Genomic DNA, 20,132 nt, shown 5'->3' on the forward strand with positions numbered 1-20,132 from the left:
CGGCCTTAAAGATAAATCCAATCTGACTAGTTAACTCGTACTAAAATGCAGTTTTTCGTTTATGTCCGAAAATAACAACAGCACTAAACACACTGTAAGAAGTTTGGCAAAATTTTTAAGCTCCGTGCATGCGTGTCGGCTCGTGTTCCCACAGAACTTCTCGTTCTTGTACACTTCCACTCGTATTGCTACAACCCAATAGGAACACTGAAACAGTCTTTCGTTTTCTAAAAAAAATAATCATAAAACCATTCAGTTTACCTATCATAGGGATTGTCCAACCTTTCGACAGGAAAATTCGGAAAATGCGGAACTATAATATTACAACTTGAACGATGTAATTAGAATTAAGCAGTTACTATTTGAAACGTTAATCGATATACTTACAGGACTCCCAAGTTCACCAAACCGGAGAAAACATTCTCTGTCAAATTCCGAATATTATTTCCCGATAAGTCTCTGCAATAGACAAAGAAACAAGTAAAACATGTCTAGCATGCATTAATTGTGAGATTAATAATACACTTTGTAGTATGATAATAAAGGCAAAGGCAAGTCTGCATACGAGCCAAGTGGCCCACCAGGCCGGAGCTTATCCCGTTTTCTGTCGCGTGAAGCGACTAGTAGTATTTCTACTTCCCCCCTGGATGAGACGCTAGTCCATCGCAGGGTTACCCCCAGCATTAAGTTCGCCGGTACCCATTTATACCGTGCCTGGGTGAGCGAGGCACTGTGAGAGTAAAGTGTCTTGCACAGTAACACAACACAATGTCCCCGGCCAGTGCTCGAGCCCCGACCGCTCGATCCGGTGACGAGCGCACTAAACATGAGGTCACCGCGCCTCCCAGTATGATAATAAACTTAAATTTTATTAGAATCGATCGTACACCATACGTCGAACTTGAGACCGCCTTCACAACTCCCATACAACCTCTGCATTTACTCATTCCCGTTAGCACACATTTCCGTAGGCGGCCGTAGATAATTTAAGGTCTCACTATTTAGAGTTTTCTTTTGTTTTTAAGCTCCTGTAAGTCGACACCCGAAAGGAATTGGGCCTGACCTAGGCTTTGGTAGATTGTGCTAGCATAATTTTTAGCATAATTTAGAAAAACGAGCATAATTTAAAGCTTTTATTTCAGTTTAGCACTGCTAGCATAATCCGAGCTTTTATGCCTTGAAAACAAAAAAAAACCCATCATAGTTCTAGAATAATTCAGTTTGTACTTTACTTCTGTATTGTTATTGGAAAATATCGAGATCTGGAAGACTCTAGCTAGGTCACCCCGTACATATCTGAGAGGCTGAGACTCTCCTCAGGCCACCACGCTTATGGCTCGGCGGCTCGGCCCCTCAGGCCTTAGATCAAAGATGGCGTCGTCCTCGAGTACATCCACTGATTCAATGATTCACAAGAGCATGCTCTCGTGGACTATTTACAGGCTTGTGTAATGCTTCAGTACAATAACCGATAACAGAGAGATTAACAACATGCATAGTTGTCTTTATACTAAACTGAGGGCTTTGCCTGGATGGCGTCTAAAACAAGTATATACAAGTAACTTTCTGACCCGGATTCAGAACCCAGAAATGGTTGATTTGGATATCATTTGGCTTTTCGAGGTGCGCACATGTGTATTTGCCATGCTGAAGACTGTAAGACTGGAAGGTGGACTGTCTGAATGTTCATTAAAGTCAAAATTGATAGAGTTAAGCTACTGGCGATCTTTATTTTCCTTAAAATCCAAGTAGCATAACTTCGGTGACAGAGAGCATAATTTTCAGAAAGTAGCATAATTTTGGCATAATTTCTAAAAAATATGAGCACTGCTAAAAGCATAATAAGCTTTTTTTTCGAGCACAATCTACCAAAGCCTAGCCTGACCATGAAAGATACTCATAACCATTTGTAAACTGCATCACTGCATTTTGTTACATTAAGAGTGTTAAGAGGGTATGGATGAGGAGTAGTGGTGCAAATCTCAGTTTTCAGTTAAAATGTTACTCATTTATTAGTTGTCAATAACATTTTGGCCCATTTGTCATTTGTCAGTTCAGTGAATGTTAATGACTAACTAAATACCTTGCATGGCTTAAACCTCTGCTATTTGACCCCTTTTAGAAAATAATACAGTGGGACCCCTATCAAACGGCCACCTCGAGAACAGAGGAAGAAAGTAAGTGTAGAAGAGTGGCCGTTATGGGGAGTTAGGGGTGTAATATGACACCCGTTTTATCGGGATGCAAAATTTCTTTTAAAAAAAGAGAAATGCTTACATTAACATAAAAATACGTGACACATTTTAAAAATATGTCAATAAAACAGAAACACCAAGAGATCAAAGAAAAGCAATACGGTGCAAGATTTGTGACCATTTACAATTAGAAAAATGGGTTTCGTATACACTGTTTGTCAGTCGCCGATGGTCTTGATTAATTTCGATTTTCCCTGACTCCTGAAGGGCGTGGCCTTCAATTGAGGAATATGTAACAGATAGTATGTGGGTCAAATTGGAAATGATTAATAGTAACCGACTTAAAAGAAAATTATCTTAATAGAGAACTGATAGTTTCGATCTAAAAACAATCTAAACAACTTTAACATGAAGCAGTTACAATTACAGCTACAGTAGGTTACAGTAATAATATTTCCACTGAAAACAATACACATTTTCAATAAATTTCAAACGAATAACAATGTCTGAAGCTTTTTCTCAGTTTTTAGTCAATCTGACTACAAATGTCAGTTGTCAGTTGATTTTTTAAGCTATTTGTCAGTTGTCAGTTGTCAGTTATTATTATCATTATCATTATCATTGACATTCCCCAAAATTGATGACAGCAGAGATTTTGGCTTTTAACACCATCTTTTTCGTCGATATTTTTTTGCCCGCCTTGTTGGCGTATTCCTTAATTTAGCAAGTTTTCAAATCATGATTGTAATTGATGCGACGCAAAAAATAATGGCTTTCTTGAAAAGCTACCGTTCCGCGAGTTTTACTGCTTTGTTCCTCTAATTGTTTAAGGAACAAACTTAGAAGACACCAATAGGAACTTGTTTTTAGTCCGAAATCAGTCCTAGGAACAACGATGTCTGAAATCGGAACAACGGGTTCCTTTTGTCTTAAACAAGAACACGAAGTTCCTTTTTTATTGCGAGTAAAGGGAACTCTTTGTTCCGTTTTTATCTTTTCAGGAACAAATGTTCCTTTTCGAATGGTTCCGATTTTGTCGAGTGTTCTCTTTTACACAATTCGTTCCCATTGACCAGCATAGTAAGTTCCGGAGTTCAATATTAAGGAACGATTGTTCCACTTTAGTCTTATCTTATTTGCAATTAGGAACGTGCTGTTCCTAATCGCTGCTTGTCGTTCCCAAATGTTTTAATTGGTCCCTTTCAAAAGCAATTTTGGTCCTTTTTTCTGCTGAAAGCATGGAAACAATAGTTTTGTTTCCAAACTGGAATTAGTTCCGCTTTAAGTTAAAGAGGAACTAGCATTCCGTTGTTTTATTTGAGTCACTTAATGGGAACGAGGGTTCCTATTTAGCGTTGGTGAACACGAACACAAGTTCCGAGGTTACTTTACCATTCTAACATGCGCGATCGAGGGCAAATTCAATTTCTAGCCTGGCTTGCCTGCTGCATGCTTAATCAGGTAAGGGCAGCTTGGGACAAGATGAGACCTGCCCCTTTGTTCCTTTGTTTGGTTTTATTGTGTGAGAAGCGGGCCAGATGGATAACAAGTCAGCTATTTATTATAAATACAGTAGTCTCGCGAGAAACTTCACATATCAGATATTAAAAGATGAACAAAAGAGGAGTGGAAATCGACTGGTCAAAGTTAGAAAACGCATCTCCTAAACCCAAACGACTTCACTTTGAAGAAGACGATTCTGATGGCCTTTTTCACTGTCCAGTGCAAGATTGCAATCATGATGGGTTTACAACGGCAAGAGGATGCAGAAAACACGCAAAGAACAAACATCGTTGGTACTTTTATTTCCACGAAAAGCCAGACATCACTCAGATTGAATCAGGCCAACAAAAAAGCAACAAAATGGACGTCAGTGATCACAAGATTCCACCTAAATCTAGAAGAGTTGTCTCTTTTGCCATGTCAAGTGAAATCGCACAAGATTTCTTGTCCTGGCTCACCGGCAGTGGCGGAGGTTGTAAAAGTGATCGGCAAGCGCACCAAATTGTCAGCAAGTGTTTGAAGTTTCTTAAATTCTGTTGCGAAGAAGAGGAGGATCTTACATTTGAAATCGTTGACTTTAGTCTATGTTCGCCCAATCTACTTTTCAAATTTGTTGACATGATGCAAGACGAGTGGAATCTCGGGCACGCAGGGCGCATAGGCTATTTGGACGCCATTGCAGAATTAGGGGATTTCAGAAAAGTCAATGGAGCTTCGGAATCGGTATTAAGAGGATTATCTTCCACAGAGCTGTACTTAAAACGAGTCCGCAAGACCGTCTCCAAGATGATGCGATTACAATGGACGAGCGAACTCGATATCGAAGCCTTAGAAGCCAAGGGACACTGGGCTACGCTAGAAGAGCTCTTGGAAGTCGTAGGGCGTTATTTGCCGCGTTACGAAAGCGTGCTAAAATCATGCAAGGATGATCCAGGTACAATATCCCCACTAGACTTATCGTTTGCTACCAAATTTCTCGCCGTATATTTGTTTATCAAGGTCAAAGGATCGCGCCCGATGACATATCAATATTTAACTGTTGAGATGGTGAACAACGCTAAAACCAACGGCGGATTTGTCGACCAGAAAATGTTCAAAACAGCAGGAAAGTTTGGCTTCGATTCTCTTTACCTGACTGAGACTAGCATGCAAGTGTTAGATGGCTACATCAATCATATACGCCCTCTGCTCAAGCCGAACTGTGTTTATGTTTTAGTGACGAGAAATGGAGGACAACACAACAAGCTAGGAGAACTAATGAGTAAACTTGTCTTCGATGCAACAGGCAAGTACGTTCATCCGACTCGCTATCGACAAATAGTCGAGACCGCAAGCTGCAGGCAACTTAGTAGCAACGCGCAAAGCACAATATCCGAGGATCAGAAACACAGCTCTGTCGTGGCAAGGGTTCACTATCAAAAGCAACGATCGCGTGACGTCGCTAGTAAGGCACACAAATGTTTGAAAGAATTGCACGGTGACAGGGGAACAGAATTAGAAATCGAAGTGCGCTCGAGGCTTTCGGACCTGTCAAGCTCTTCGCAAGATCAAAATGCTGACAATAGTGACACTCCTTCTACCGACGAGGTCGAAGTGATCACGAAAAAACAACCCGAGCGTCTAGCAGGCGTGCCGAGACTAACACGCGAAGATGCTTTCAGGCCGAACGAAATTGGCGCGAGAAGAAAAAATGTGATGTTCTCTCCTGAAGAAGACAAATACCTAAAAGCTGGACTTAAAAAACACGGCTTCGGTCAATGGCAAGCGATCCTAAGAGACCCCGAATTTCGTTTTCAAAAGGTTAGGACAGCCGACTCTCTGCTGAGCCGGGCGGCAAGAAAATTCGGTTCACCTTCTAAATTATACGACCGATAAAAGGACTTTGAAAAAAAAAATCGTGGTGTGCTCTAGTTATCATTGGAACAAAACCAACTCAAACTGATATTATCCTCTTGAAATAGAAACAAGAAATGTTTTATAACGGCGTACTTTTCACCGAATTAACAACGGATAGATTCCAGTTATTACGATATTGTGAGTGTCGCAACTAATTTATGGGAGATTGTAGATAGTTCAATTAGTGGTACTGTTGGACTACTCTCGAACATTCACACAGGTATTTGTCTTTATTGAAGTTCTGATCACGAGGAAAATCAAACTCTTCTCACTGAGAAAATCGCTTGAAATTGATTCACGCAAGCTCTTGGCTTCATTCCAGTTCTTACAAAATGTAAGAATTGATAGCCTCGCTGTTGAGCTGTCTGCAAGGTTTTTTTGCTCGAAGCATTCTTCTCTGTCCATCAACAGTTGTTCCTGAAATGACTGCAGTGATCCTGTTTCTTATATATAAGATTAATTGTGCGAACTTATCATGAATACATCTGACAGAATAAAGCCACACCTTTACAAGTTTTCGATGGATTTGTTTTCTCTATTTTCGTGACTAAAAATGGACGTTTTAGCTGATAAAATTATGCATAAAAAGTGTTCAAAGGTGTATTTTTATTGAATCCGCAAAGAAAGAAACTTAACACTCGGTTTTAGTGCAATCAGAAGCATTTCATACGCCAACAATAGATCAGTCTTTTCCACGACAAAGCTTTTCACTGATTCCCTGCGGAGGCTAAACCTTGACCTTTTGGCGAACACATTAGTCCGTACCGCGTAATCAAGCAACCAGATAGCATTTTTAACGTATTAAATCAACGGCTTTCTTTACGGCAAAAATACTCCAGATATATATTACTTTGTCCTTTTTATCTTCATTCAAAGCGTTTCTGCACCACAGGGTTTCCGATTTTTCGAATGCAACTAGTGTAGAAATCTAAAGGATGTTTTAAAGCATTTCCACATCTTAAATTCGATAAATATGTCAATTCTCTATGTAAACCGGAAAATCCGTCTTTTCCATCTCCAAAAAGAGAATAGATTGATGCTTGGGAACTTGCAGTATGGAGTGACTGCTCATAAAATCAGTATGCAAGACATTTAGATTTGATGGTGGAAAGGACGGATTTTCCGGATTTCCCGGAGAACTGACTTACAGTAATAAGGGGAAGTAATATAATACTTCTCTTTTTTACTGTAAGTATACTTACAGTAAAAAAAGGAAGTATTATATTACTTCCCTTAATTACTGTAAGTCAGTTCTCCGGGAAATCCGGAAAATCCGTGTTTTCCAACTTCAGAAAGCAGAGTAGATTAATGCTTGGCAACTTACAGTATGAATTGACTGTTCATGAAATCATTAATGCAAGACACTTACATTTGACAGTGGAAACCACGGATTTTCCGGATATCCCGGGAAACTGACTTACAGTAATACTTCCCTTTTTACTGTAAGTATACTTACAGATATAAAGAGTAGTATTATATTACTTCCCTTAATTACTGTAAGTCAGTTCTCCGGGAAATCCGGGAAATCCGTCTTTTCCGACTTCAAAAAATAAAAGAGTTGATTGATGCTTGGGAACTTGCAAGATAACTTCTAATAGTAATCTTTTTTGATTGATGGCGGAAAAGATGGATTTCTCGGAATGACGGAAATCAAAGTGAACCTTTCAAGTTTACATTAAGAGGAACATTCGGGCTTCTTTTTTGCGTTCCCTTAACACAGATGGCGAAGCACAAAGTAATGCTCTTAAAAATGGGTTGCAAGTTAAATTTATTTCAGAAACTGTTAAAATCTCATGTTTACCTTCTCCTTAGATAGACAACAGGGTTGAAGCCAGAATCAAATGGCTAATTGCCAAGATGAAGATCAAACTTTGTAAGGGAACAACAGTTTTGGGAAACGATCATTAACATTAACATTATTATTATTATTATCATCATCATGATTATTATTATTATTATTATTATTATTATTATTATTATTATGGCCATTTGTCAGTTGTCAGTTAACTCCATCCAGAGCCTCTGTTAATGTTTATGCTGGCTGCAATTATGATTTTTCCTCTAAATTCCAAAGGGCCACTCCTGATACTTTAGTATACAGTGCTGTGTAGACGTCATCGCCATTATCGTGACATTGCATAGGGATATCAAAGTAATGTTACATGTTTTTTTTTTGTTTTTTTTTCTCTCTCTCTTTACAATCCAAACTTCTTTTATTGCTAACTGGGTAAGCTCCCAAAGGTAAGCCGCTATATGTATCCTTTATACCTCAGATGGCTGCTTACGAGAATCATTGTCATAAGCGACCAGCTTCAGTTACGGACACCTTTTTTGCGTCCCCCGAGGGTTTCGAGTTACGAGATTTTCCACTGTATCTATTCCGCCATTATTCCAATCTGTTTCAGCAGTCTTGTCCTTTAAATTTGAAGCAAGTTCAGGATCAGTATATCCATGGCAGGTAGTCTTATTGTCTTTTTAGAAAAAAAACCAAAGGTATATTCTTATATTAACCAATTCCTCCTGTCCTCTATTGAACACCTATTTAACTGGGAAGAAGGCGTGAGGGAAGACTCCAATTTTTTTTTCGCTACAACGAATCTACTTGTTATTTGAAATACTTCTGCTAAAAAGTTTTGGATTCGGTTAAAAGATCTATTTTCTGTGCCCCGACAAAATCTCGAAATTAAATAGCACCAAAACACCGCCATTTTGTTTCGCGACCGAGTTTGAGGAGAATGGGTCCAGCGGCTGTTGCGACGTCTACCCAGGAAGTTGAATATCTCACGTCTTCCCATTTCCGTCAGGGTGGTGCAATACACATTCGAAAAGTGCGCAGAAACGCCTTCCAGAAGTTCTATCGGCTGTTGCAGCAATATCCCATATTTAAAGACAGATATACTGTACAATTCACTGGCGATGATCGGTCATTACATTACATTAAGCCATCTTCGCTCCCAGTGGGGAGCATAGGGCGTCAACCATGGACCTCCACCTGACTCTGTTTTTGGCAGATCTCTTTACCTCTATGCAAGTGGTATTATTCTTGGCGAGCTCGTCTTGCACGCTTCGCTTCCAGGTTTGCTTTGGCCGGCCTCTTCTTCTGAACCCCTGAGGAAATTCCACTCGAGGGCAGAACGGGTAATGTTATTCTCAGGCTTTCGTAGCGTATGCCCGATCCATTTCCACTTTCATATAGATCTCTTAATGCATTCTTCTATACGACTTTGTTGTATCCTTTCCCATAGTTCTCATTTGAAATGACTTCTGGCCAACGGATATTCAGGATCTTCCTTAAACACTTGTTGATAAATGTCTGCAACATCTTGATCCGTAGTTTTGTCGATATCCAGGTTTCTGAACCATACAGAAGGGCAGACTTCACGTTTGTATTGAAAATCCTGAGCTTTGTTTGCAATCTAATACATTTTGCTTTCCACACAGGCATAAGCATCGAGAATGTCGATTGCGCTTTCCTTAACCTGGCTGTTATGTCCTCGTCAGTTTTGCCAGTTTCATTGCTGATATTTCCCAAATACGTGAACTCGGACACTCTTTCAACCGCTTCCCCATGAAGTTCCAATGATTCTTGTTGCCTCGCGCCAATTCGCATCTCCTTTGTTTTCTGGATATTGATTTTGAGCCCTACCTGACCACCAGTCTCTTGTGGTGTTTCTCCGTTCACGTTCATATCAGGCAGTCGGTGTGTTAGTAAGCAAAGATCGTCAGCATAGTCCAAGTATTCTAGGCGTAGGCTCATTGACCACTGAAGTCCCAAACGTTCACCCTAGTACGCGTTGTTCGACACCCAGTCAAGTACCACAAGGAACAGCAACTGCATCGAGGTTTTGACCTCGATGGGCTCGGTCATAGTTCTTCCATGAAGCACTTGCGCAAGTACAGCCCTGATACTGAACCTTAAGCATGTTGACGATTTCATTAGGTATACTGTAATGACAAAAAATCCTCCTCATAACCTCCCTATCCAGAGAATCGAAGGCTTTCTTAAAATCCACGAATACAAAGTACAGGGGGGATGACTACTTGATTGTTTGTTCTACAATAATCCTCAGTGTGGCAATTTGATCGATGCAGGAACGATCCTTTCTAAATCTCGCCTGCTCGTCTCTCAGGACTTCGTCAACAGCCACCTTCACTCGGTTCAATGTGACCCGGGTTAAGACTTTACTGGGTATTGAGAGCAACATTATTCCCCTCCAGTCACCACACAAACAAAGGTCGCCTTTTTTGCCTGCTTTACTAGAAGACCTCTCTTCCAGTCGTCTGGAATCTCTTCTTTCTCCCATACGAAATTTAAAATTCTATGCAGTGCTTCCATAGTACAAGGACCTCCCTCCTTCAATTCTTCAGGAGGGATGCTATCCAACCCTGGAGCTTTGGCATTCTTCAGTTGAGTGAGGGCTGTTCTAATTTCTTCTCTGGAAATAGGTTCTATGTTGATGTTCAGGGGAGCATCTGCAGGTCGCGGATCTAGTAATTGGCTCGGGACTGGTCTGTTCAATACGGATTCAAAATGCCTCCTCCATCGCTGAAGCTGGTCTTCCATTTTCTATCTTCACTTCTAATTGGGCGATTCTGATTGCATGTTATCCCGCTAACTTTCCGTGTTGTCATATATAGGGTTCTCAGATCATTGTTCTTAGCCGCGTCTTCTGCTTCGCGTGCAATGCTCTCAATTAAGTTCCTTTTCTCTCTTCGGCAAGATTTCTTAACTTTTCTACTCTTCTCATTGTAGTATCTATTTGCCTCACGCGTCCCTTGTCTCGTTCGAGTGTCATTCAGTATCTGTTTGGCCTCCCGTCTTTCTACAACCGTCCTGTACGTATGTCTCGTCAGACAGCCACTCCTTCAGGGTCCTTGACATACGTCCCAGAACACTCCCGCATGTGTCAACAACTATTTTCTTGGCTTTCTCCTACTGTACATTGATATCAACATCTTGGGCCTGCTCACCTCCATCCCCGTTTACATTCCTTAGTTCTTCTTCTTCTTCTTCTTCTTCTCCTTCTTCCTCTTCTTCTTCTTGAAGGAATACGGGTTCAAACTGGTTTTGCAGCTCAATTTTAAAAGATAAGATAAGATAAGCACTTTATTAACGTTTTGAGGTCGCTAGCATACGTACATACTAGCATACATACTGTCCAGCAGGTTAGTGAAATCAAACAATTTGATGCGCTTTTTAAAAGTGTGCAATGATTCAGAAGATCGAATAGATTTGTCGAGTTTGGACTAAATGACAGGGCCTAAATAAGTCAGACTATGTTTGCCATGAGCAACAGAGCATTTTTGACTTTATACATTCAGTTATATATTAAAGGCCTGTTTTGTGTTAGGGTTTCTCAATTTCATGACATCAAAAGTCCTTCTGTACTTATGAACGGCTTTCTTGCAGCCAGCTTGATCTTCAGAGAAGCCGCAACAAGGTGATGGTCAGAACCAATAGTGGCTCCCCTTTATACACGATGATCGGTCAATAGTACAATAAAGACGTAAACGATGGTTGAGTTTGTCGAACCGAAACAAGAGAACTTGAGTCTGTGAGAACCATTGAAGAACTCTCACTGGAATTTGCTCCGCAGACTTTCAAACGCTATTTTCAAAATTTTCTGCTTAAACCCAACCAGCAATTTGTAAAAGTACTACCGACATCCTATATCTTCCAATCCCGCAGTATTTATAACATAGCCGGCAAAGTTGTCTAATCATTCAAGAAGCGTTACGACCAATAAACTGATATGTAAATAGGTCGCAAATGTACGCCGCCAACCAACACTTATTTCTCTTTCGATTTAGATAACAGTCGAAAACTAATCCTTTAAAATTACACGATAACAAAATTGTTAGACTCACAGAGTTTTTCGAAGGTTTGGAAATCAGCAGTGCGACAAACATTCTGTGCAATAGTGTCAAAAATATGACCGCGTAACATTATATGCGGACCACCTAGGGAACACATCCTTTTCGCTTATTCGACGAATTTCACTCCAAACTTTGAGGAAAATTTACATTGGTTGTTTGGAGTTACGACTTAAAACGTGCGACAATGTGAAATCCTTGCTTCCCGCAGCTTCAAAACTACAGGTCCAATCGATCGAAGCCAGTGTTTTGGAGGTCATCAAGTCTCGAAAACTGCAACACTTACGTCGGTCTTTTAAACATGAAGCATTCCAGAAGGCAAAACACACACTATATTTAATAGAACAACCATACCTTGACAAAATATATTCTCGCTGAGGACAGATGTAATCGGGCTATAAACACGCGTGGGAATCTTGTGTTTAGGGGACGAAAGTACCATCGAAAGGAGTCCTTGAGTTTTCTTTCCTGCTTTTCGTTTGTCTGCTCCTCCACTTCGTATCTAGCTTTCCATTTCAAATATACAAGCAGTTTGTCCGCAAAGAAGTCTTTCCCGGCGTCGCTTGAAATTTTGCAAATTGCTCTCAAAGCTCTAAGCAGTGAATTCACAGTTGTCGAACGTGCTAGATCGAAGTTTATTTCGTAGTCTTCCGAATCCAAACTCTGACTCCAGTGACGGAAAAGAAATGATTCTGAAACAAAACTTGGACGTTTTAGTCCCAAAATATATTGGAACGATTAGTTTTGTTTTCTATTTTCTCGAGCAAATACAGAGAGCTGACTGGGGCACCATTGTGTTTGGTTCCTGGGTGGTCGTGATCAGCAACCGCCGCCCCAAACTCCCTAGTACGCGGTCTCGCAACACTTCAAGCTTAACTTTGAAAGGGCATAGAAAATCGAAGATTCAACAAAATTCAAAAATTTTTGCGCCCAAATGCTTCGAATAACAAGTGGATTCGTTTTAGAGAGAAAATAAATAAATAAATAACTTTTAGTAATTCCAAATGCATCGTAGCGGTGACAAACCATTATCTCAATTTTTTAGGAGCTTCACCCTCCCTGAAATTTGAAGAATGGTCACGGGTATACTTTACGTGTTTAAATGAAAAATGAGCTAAATAGTTATTCTTCTGATAATAACAACCATTGTGAAAACAACATTTAAACTGGAAACTTGCTATCTCATTCCTTTAATGGCATGCACGAGAGAGGTCTTGTCTGTAAACTTCTCAACATCATTGGCCATTAAGATTAAACAGCCACTCCTTGAAACCACCCTTAAGATTTACCTATTTACCAGTCTGCAGTGAGAGGAAGCCGACCTGGAAATTCAACAGAGGATTGGTAAAGCTATAGGGGCCTTCATAAAATTACGACGTGTGGAGGAGCAGAATGTATAGCAAAGGCAAAAAAGTTCTACCAAGCTTGTGAACTCTTTTATGAATCACAATGATGGAGAATGATCTGGAGAAGCTTGAAACCTTTCACACTTCCTGTCTCTGTAAAACCTCGCATATCTTTTGGTCAAGTGAGGTCTCCAACAATCTGCTCTTCAAACTGACAGAGCAAGAGGACATGGGGATTGTTCTTGTAAGAAGAAGGTGGTGTTGGATCACTTACGTGCTCAGTAGAGAAACTACTAACATTTCTAAAGATGCTTTCATGTGGACACCAGAGGGTAAAATGAAGAGAGGCCGTCCCAAATCCACCTGGAGGAGGATTGCAGAGGCAAAGCTTCAGGACCTAACCCTTAACTAGCGGCGAACCGTACGGCTTGGAAAGGACCGACATTAATGGAGAAGTCTTGTTGATACCCCATGCGCCACTTGTCGTCTAAAGGATTGATGATGATGATGATGATGATGATGATGATGATGATGATTTTATTTGGAATTCTACTAAACTCCTGGTGCACTCACATCAGACACGTTTTTTCAACACAATAAAATAAAAGAGATTCCATTCATCAAGTTCTTTGTCAACCTTTGACTGCCACGTGTTTTCAGCTTACGGATAAATCCGATCTGACTCCAAAGTAATTATTTAACAATTTAAATGATTTTAGCCGTGAAGATAGTGTAGTAAAGTTAACTGAACGTCTCGATAACATCAAAGAACTTTAGCCTGCGCAGCATAGCAAGACGTAGCAGGCGTTAAACAGAAGAGGGGGGGGGGGGGGGAGAGATGGGAGAAAAAAAAAAAACTCCTGCTATAAGAGCCCCCTTTTGTTCATTTCTGCGCAAAATTCCTATTGGCTAAGACTCACTGACTAACTTATCAATTGTCAGTTGCCCAATCGCATCAAAAACAACCAACAATAGACGCGGACCAGAAAATGTATTAGCAAGGGTTTTGAGAGATGAAACGTGAAGAAATTTACGTTTAAACCCGAGCAAGAACCGATCGTGACACTTCTTTTAGCTGGAAGAGTTGTTTTTGACAGTTTAGCCTGCAGGATACGGGGAAAATCTAACTTATCAAATGTTTGATATCGCCAGGAACTATGAACTGAATGGGAAAGCTTCGGTTCTCGCTATTTCGCCTTTCAAAAGTATCTTTGAAAGACACGCTGCGGGAGATGGAATCACTGATCTTTCCTTGTGCAAATTGCTCTAACTTTCCGGTGTTATTCGCCGATCCGAATTTAAAATACTACCTACTACTGACTATCTCACAGTTCGTAGCCAAAGCAGTTTTAGGATTGCTTATAACACATCGTCTGCTGCGTTTCTGATTTGTGGCCACAACTCCTACAAATACGTTTAGACGACTTTTGCATCAATTAAAACTGAACCCAAAGGAACAACAACAGTCGGCCAGCACAGTTTCTGGACATTTTGTAAATAAAATTTCGAAAGACGCTCTCCTCTTTTGCACCGGACTCGATACCACGGAACCTGTAGAGATTATTGCAATTATAATCCTTCTTTATATTTCCTATTTTCGAACTCTTGTTGGGAGTGGAGGACATTTCCACGCTAAAATGACCTCCATGTTTATGTTGTTATGTTGAGATATTCCCATTTCTCACACTTCGATAATTAATCAATAGCACTCCGGGAAATATCTTTTCAGTTGACCAAATTCCCGCAGTAAGTCAGTTTTGCCGATAAGCGCGCGCTAGTTTCTGATTGGTGAAACTGTTGACAGTAATTGACAGCTGTTGAAATCGGATTGTATGGAGACTGGTGGGCGTGATGCGAAAAACCCAGTTCTTATAGCAGGCGTTCCTTCCCCTTCTTCCTCACCTTTTAATTTTCGCCTCCCTGCCCCTTTTCAGTTTACGACTGCAACGCAGGCAAACGGACTTACACGAGCTATAAAAAGGGAAATAAACATAACTTTTTTTTTTCGTGTTTCTCTTTATTTATATTGAATCACTCGTGAAAATTTGGGATAACTTGTGAGAGCCGTGCAAACACTCATTCTCCCTTCCTTTCTCCCGCGTTTCTACAATGAATGGGTTGCCAGTAATCGGATACCCGCGTTTGCGCCAAGAACTCTGGGATCGTCAGGGGGCAAACATTGCTAGTCGCTAGAAGGAAATATATGGCGAAAAGTTGTTTTGAGGTACAAGAAAACGATTTTTGAGAGAGATCAACGCTTTTTCGCCGTCGTTTTTATCGCAAATGGATTTGGGAAATGTTGATATGTGGAATATGTAAGTTTTTCTTTGAATAACCTTGAAATATGTGACAAAATCTACCGATAAACTCCGTTGCTTGCGTGAGGTTTATTGTGAAATTTACATCGCGTAATGGTCTGAAAATATTACAAAATTAATAAGGTATAAATCGAGAGGAAATAACCCAGTAAAGCCTTTTAAGTTGTGTACAGGCTACTTTTGGCTTATTTGAAAGCTCAGTCGTACAAATAATACTGGAAATAAGCCCGGTGGGGATCATTGTACTGTCTGGGGTTGATTTAATTACAAATGAGTCCGCCCGACTCATGCTGTGTGGCTACTGTGTTGCTCAAAGCCTTTGTTTTGCTTTTACAAGCACGTATTTCAGTGATTTTCCTTTTCTATAACAGATCAAGGGTAGCTCCTTGAATATATCTCTGAGTATTTGTATTTGAAATTGCCATTTGTGCGTGATTATGCTTTCCAAAGTTTGGTATTGACGGTTGAGTGAAATTGCATGACACAAAGGGTAGTAGTTCCTTCTGCAATATTCGATTTCTGTTTTAGAGCTTCTTTTCTGTCTTAATATTTAACTTTTCGGAGGGTCTTTTCTACCATTTGCTCCGGGTAGCCTCTCGAGATCAGGCGTAAATTGAAATTTTCAATATTTTCTACAATGTATTTCAAAATAAACCTCACGCAAGCAAAAGAGAGTTTATCGGTAAATTTTATCACTTATTTCACGGTTATTCAAACAAAAACTTACATTTTCCATGTATAAACATTGCCAAAGTCCATTTGCGATAAAACAACGGCGAAAAAGCGTTGGTCTCTCCCCAAAACCATGTTTTTGGGCGTCGAAACAACTTTTCGCCATACATTTCCTTCTAGCGACTTGCAATGTTTGCCCCCTGACGATCCCAGAGTTCTTTTCGCAAACACGGGTATCCGATTACTGGCAATTCCTTCATTCGATAAGACTACGAAAATGATTCCCTATTTCGTCAATAAAATAACAAATGTAATGTTGCTGTTATAATATAATCTTTTTTTTAACATAGGGTTGACCTGTAACTGCCCACCCTTGCAAGTGGAAAATTTGTCCAATGTCTGGAGTATCGGACGATGCAAGTGGATAATAATTAAAATCTAACCTAGACCATTTGTCTAAACCAAATATTCTCTTTTGCCATGATTATTCCAACCGGTTGTAACCGTCTATTCTTGCATGGGGAGTAAGCCCAACGTTATGTTCTCAATAAAAAATAGTCTTGCTGTGTCTTTTGGAGTTAAACTTAACAGGATTCTATCGACCACCCTTCACCCACCACCCTGTTGAACAGTTATGGGGAGGGACAGAGGCGGAGGGGGAGGGGGCTGGACGTTTCGTTGTTATCATTATGCTGGAAAAGAACTGTCCTGTGGATTTTAGTACATTTTTTGGTTGTTACTGCATTTTGACATCGCCCTATTATACCACTGTGTACTGCTGCTTTTAGCTTTCAGTCGTGGCCTGTGAACAGTGTAACAAACGTACCAATAACGCTTTCAATAATTCTTAGCTTGTAACTGGAAGAAAAAAACCGCTGACGGAGCACAGACTATTCGGCATCTATTCACGCAAACTTGATGCTTTTCTTTTTGCTCGACAAACGGAGAGTAGGAGTTGATAGAGCGCACCACTGTCCTATTTCTGACAGAGACTTCAATAGTATAATATATTTGTCCGTTCAACCCTTTGACTACCAATTTTTCACCCAAAAATGCCGTATTTAACCGTTAAATCAGTTCTTTGGCTGCCTTGACGCTAAATGGGCCAGTTTTGCTGAAAAAGCTAATTTTTACCAAACAGATAGATTTCCCGAAGATTAGGTGCAAAAACGTGCAATATTTCAAGTTGGTGTAATTCCCCGTTCCGATTTATTTTTCTCTTCCGTTTCCTTTCCTCTTTCTCGGCCCTTTCACTTTGGCTACCTTTTGCGTTGCATATTCTTTCTGACTGCCGTAAAAAGTTGGGTCTTGATTATGGGCAAACCCTAGAAATGGCACCGTGATCTATTATGGATATAGTGAGCCATTTTACCACCACTTTTGCACCAAAACTGATAACGTTGTTTTTCAATTTGCTACGTCACAATGCCGTCGATATCCAAAGCCGACCGTTGTGCGGATAGATCTATCCTAGTTCTACCATCTGCTTATCAAGAATATTTGGTGAAATAAAAATCGATGACGTCACAAGTGGTACAAAGAGCACGACCACTCAGGACGTGTATATACGTCCTTGGGAGTCAAAGGGTTAAATTAAGATTGGACCGAAAACAAACTTACAGTGTCCACAGCTTTGAAAGATTGGAAAACAATCCCGTGGGCAGTTTTTCAATTTCGTTCTCGTTTTTCGTTTGTTTCTTTGTTTGTTTCTTTGTTTTTTCTAAAAGACGGGTAAAGATATCCGACTAAATGCTTAATAGTATAATAAAAAAAATTAATTTTGTTATTTTTTTTGTTTTTTAGCAGCGGAATCTTTGTTAGCGATAGTTTCCATCAGTATAAGCCTTTAAGTTCAGATTGAGGAACAAATAATATCAATTCTGGGCAATGAAAGGGCACGAAAGGGATTAGAATTCTGAAGACATGTAACATTGAAATATTGGAAATCGTTTTGTGTGACAAAGGTTTAACAACTCAAACTTTTTGTGCTAACAAAAAAGTGTATGAACAGTTCAGAGCTTTCTTTCTTTTCTTTTTTAAATTACTTTAAAAAAAGCCAGAAAATGTTGCAAAAGTCATGAATTTTTCTGTACGCAAAGTCGACGTATTCCAATAAGGCGGAATTTAAACAGAAACGTCAATAAATATTCTGCTAATTCTTCCTTAAGGTATCAATCTGTTAACATTTTATTCTTAATTCATAACAGGCTTGCGTTCGTTATTATCACTTCAACATCATATGCACAGTAGGAAATAGCGACTTTTTATCATACAAAACGTATTTGTTTTGAGAATATAAAGATAAACGCACAAGCGACGTAATTGAGATGGTCCGGTGAATATCTTTGGAGGAAGACGACGAATGGCATTCTGAGACAGATCCCCGCAAACAAGGAAGGAAAAATAGATACGCTGTAAATATATATTTTTCAGAAAAACAATAAACACTTGATGTATGTAATCGGGAGATGTTAAAGCTGTTGTAGTGATGCAAAATGGTCTCGTGTAACGCTGCACCAATATACATGTAAACACTCGTTCGATCCCCCAAAATCCCTCTTTCAGCCCAGTCACTCTCCTCCAGCTACCCGCCACCAGTCCCGCATGCTTAGTAACATTTGTTACTGAAGTCCAGTGTTTCATTTGGTAATATACATTTAAAGTTGTTTTCGACAATGTATAGCCTATAGGAACGTTAAAAACAATGTTTATGGGCCCCGGTAAAAAGTCTTTTATTTCTTTTTCTCGCGACCGCCTGGTATTCTAATAGAGACCGCAATGCGGCCAACGATATCATATCGTAATTCCGAGTAACTCTAAATCACTCGCGTGATCTGTTATGTTGCGCAGAGGTCACTAGCCATATTTCTGGCGTACCACGCGCAAAATTGTGACCCGTTAGATAGCAAGTAATTTAAGCTGGCTTTAAAAGCAACGAAGGCCGAAGTCGTTTGTTCAAAACGTTTTTCAAGTTACTATACGAGTTGTTTGTAACGCTTTTGTATAGGTCAGTGTCAGGCACAAATTTAAAACGTCTTTTGCTAATGCCCATCCCTTACTACAGTGCTAGCATATTAAGTTCAATGTGTCATTTATTAAGTACAAAACGTAAATGGATATACTTACAAGTATTGCAAGCTTGCCAAAGCAGAAAAAACATTTTCTGTCAAATTCCGAATTTTATTTTTCTTTAAGTATCTGCAAAACAACAAGGAAGAAAACAACAGCTAGGGAGCAGCAACCATTATGTTTATTGTTGAGTTCACTATCGGGGTCCCTTCCCCGCAACTGGTCGCCTGCATGACGAGCCAATAAAGGTTTGCAATGTCTTTGCTTAAAGTATAAAAACTTTGCTTCGATCGTCTTTCACAAGATTTCCGGGTTTGCTTTTCAAGGGTATATATCTTAATCTATATGGGACGGTACAAAAAAGCTTGGAAATCATGGAGGCGGCGTTGACAATAGTGATACAAAACTGAAAATTAGAAATCTTTATGATTTCGGAATCACTGTACACGCAACGTTTAAAGGACACTTAATATCAAATGTCAGATGTCAGTTAAATTTTGGTCCATTTGTTATTTGTCAGGTAAGTGGCTCTTAATAAATAACTTAAAACCTAAAATAGCTAGAACCTCTCCTATTTGTAGAGAATTGCCGTTATGGGGAGGTAGGGGTGTAATATGACTTCCGTTTTATCGGGGTGCAACATTTCTTTTGAAGAAAGAGAATATAAATACGTAACACATTTTAAAAATATATCCATACAACAGAAGGCAAATTTAAACAGAAGGAGACCAAAGAAAGGTTGTACCGATCAAGATTTGTGAACATTTACAATTAGACAAATGGGCCTTGAATACACTGTTTGTCAGTCGTTGATTGTCTTAATCAACAAGCAGTTGTAGAGAGGTTATTTTGGCAGTTGGGACAGGTTTCAGTGGCAGCTGCTGTTGTGTAGAGGTGGCTGTTGTAGAAAGGTTGAAAAAAAAAATGTATGGCCTGTCCACCGGGACCAAACCAAGTGGCCGTTGTAGAGAGGTGGCCGATAGTGGAGGTTTGACTGTGTGCCATGCATATAATTAAATGCAAAACCCTAAACGATTTTCTCCTTTTCCCACCCCTACCCCTTCACATTTGCGCTAATTTGATTCTAGCGCTTTTTGTTTCGCTCGTGTACTCGACCATCCTGTGACAAGTACAGCTGACCTACACCTCTCTATAACCTCTATTTTGATTCGGTCTTGTTGATCTAAAAAAAACAGACTATGAAAATTCAGTTTATTGGTGTTGTCGATGGTCGTGGACGGTGTGATCACCAAATGACT

At 39.8% G+C, this 20,132-nt stretch overlaps 1 protein-coding gene and 2 long non-coding RNA genes across 3 annotated transcripts in view; 2 read left to right on the forward strand and 1 right to left on the reverse strand.

Moving 5' to 3' along the window:
• The window catches only part of LOC149098842 (uncharacterized), a 176,026-nt gene that overhangs the window by 28,827 nt on the left and 127,067 nt on the right, over positions 1-20,132 (forward strand). The gene's annotated exons all lie outside the window — the stretch shown is intronic.
• Positions 1,008-2,391, reverse strand: LOC149098845 (uncharacterized). The gene is made up of 2 exons (XR_016203505.1): positions 1,886-2,391; positions 1,008-1,063 (listed from the first exon to the last, which is right to left on the reverse strand). It is a non-coding gene; the product is annotated as an uncharacterized LOC149098845 (long non-coding RNA).
• LOC149098846 (uncharacterized) lies at positions 2,799-5,669 on the forward strand. Its single transcript, XM_089277027.1, has one exon. It carries the CDS (start codon positions 3,807-3,809, stop codon positions 5,571-5,573), a length of 1,767 nt encoding a protein of 588 aa, XP_089133153.1. The 5' UTR covers positions 2,799-3,806; the 3' UTR covers positions 5,574-5,669.

Source organism: Orbicella faveolata, unplaced genomic scaffold, assembly GCF_042242905.1.
Source record: "Orbicella faveolata isolate gen_17 unplaced genomic scaffold, um_ofav_v1 contig_46, whole genome shotgun sequence".
In the NCBI taxonomy this organism is placed as follows: domain Eukaryota; kingdom Metazoa; phylum Cnidaria; class Anthozoa; order Scleractinia; family Merulinidae; genus Orbicella; species Orbicella faveolata.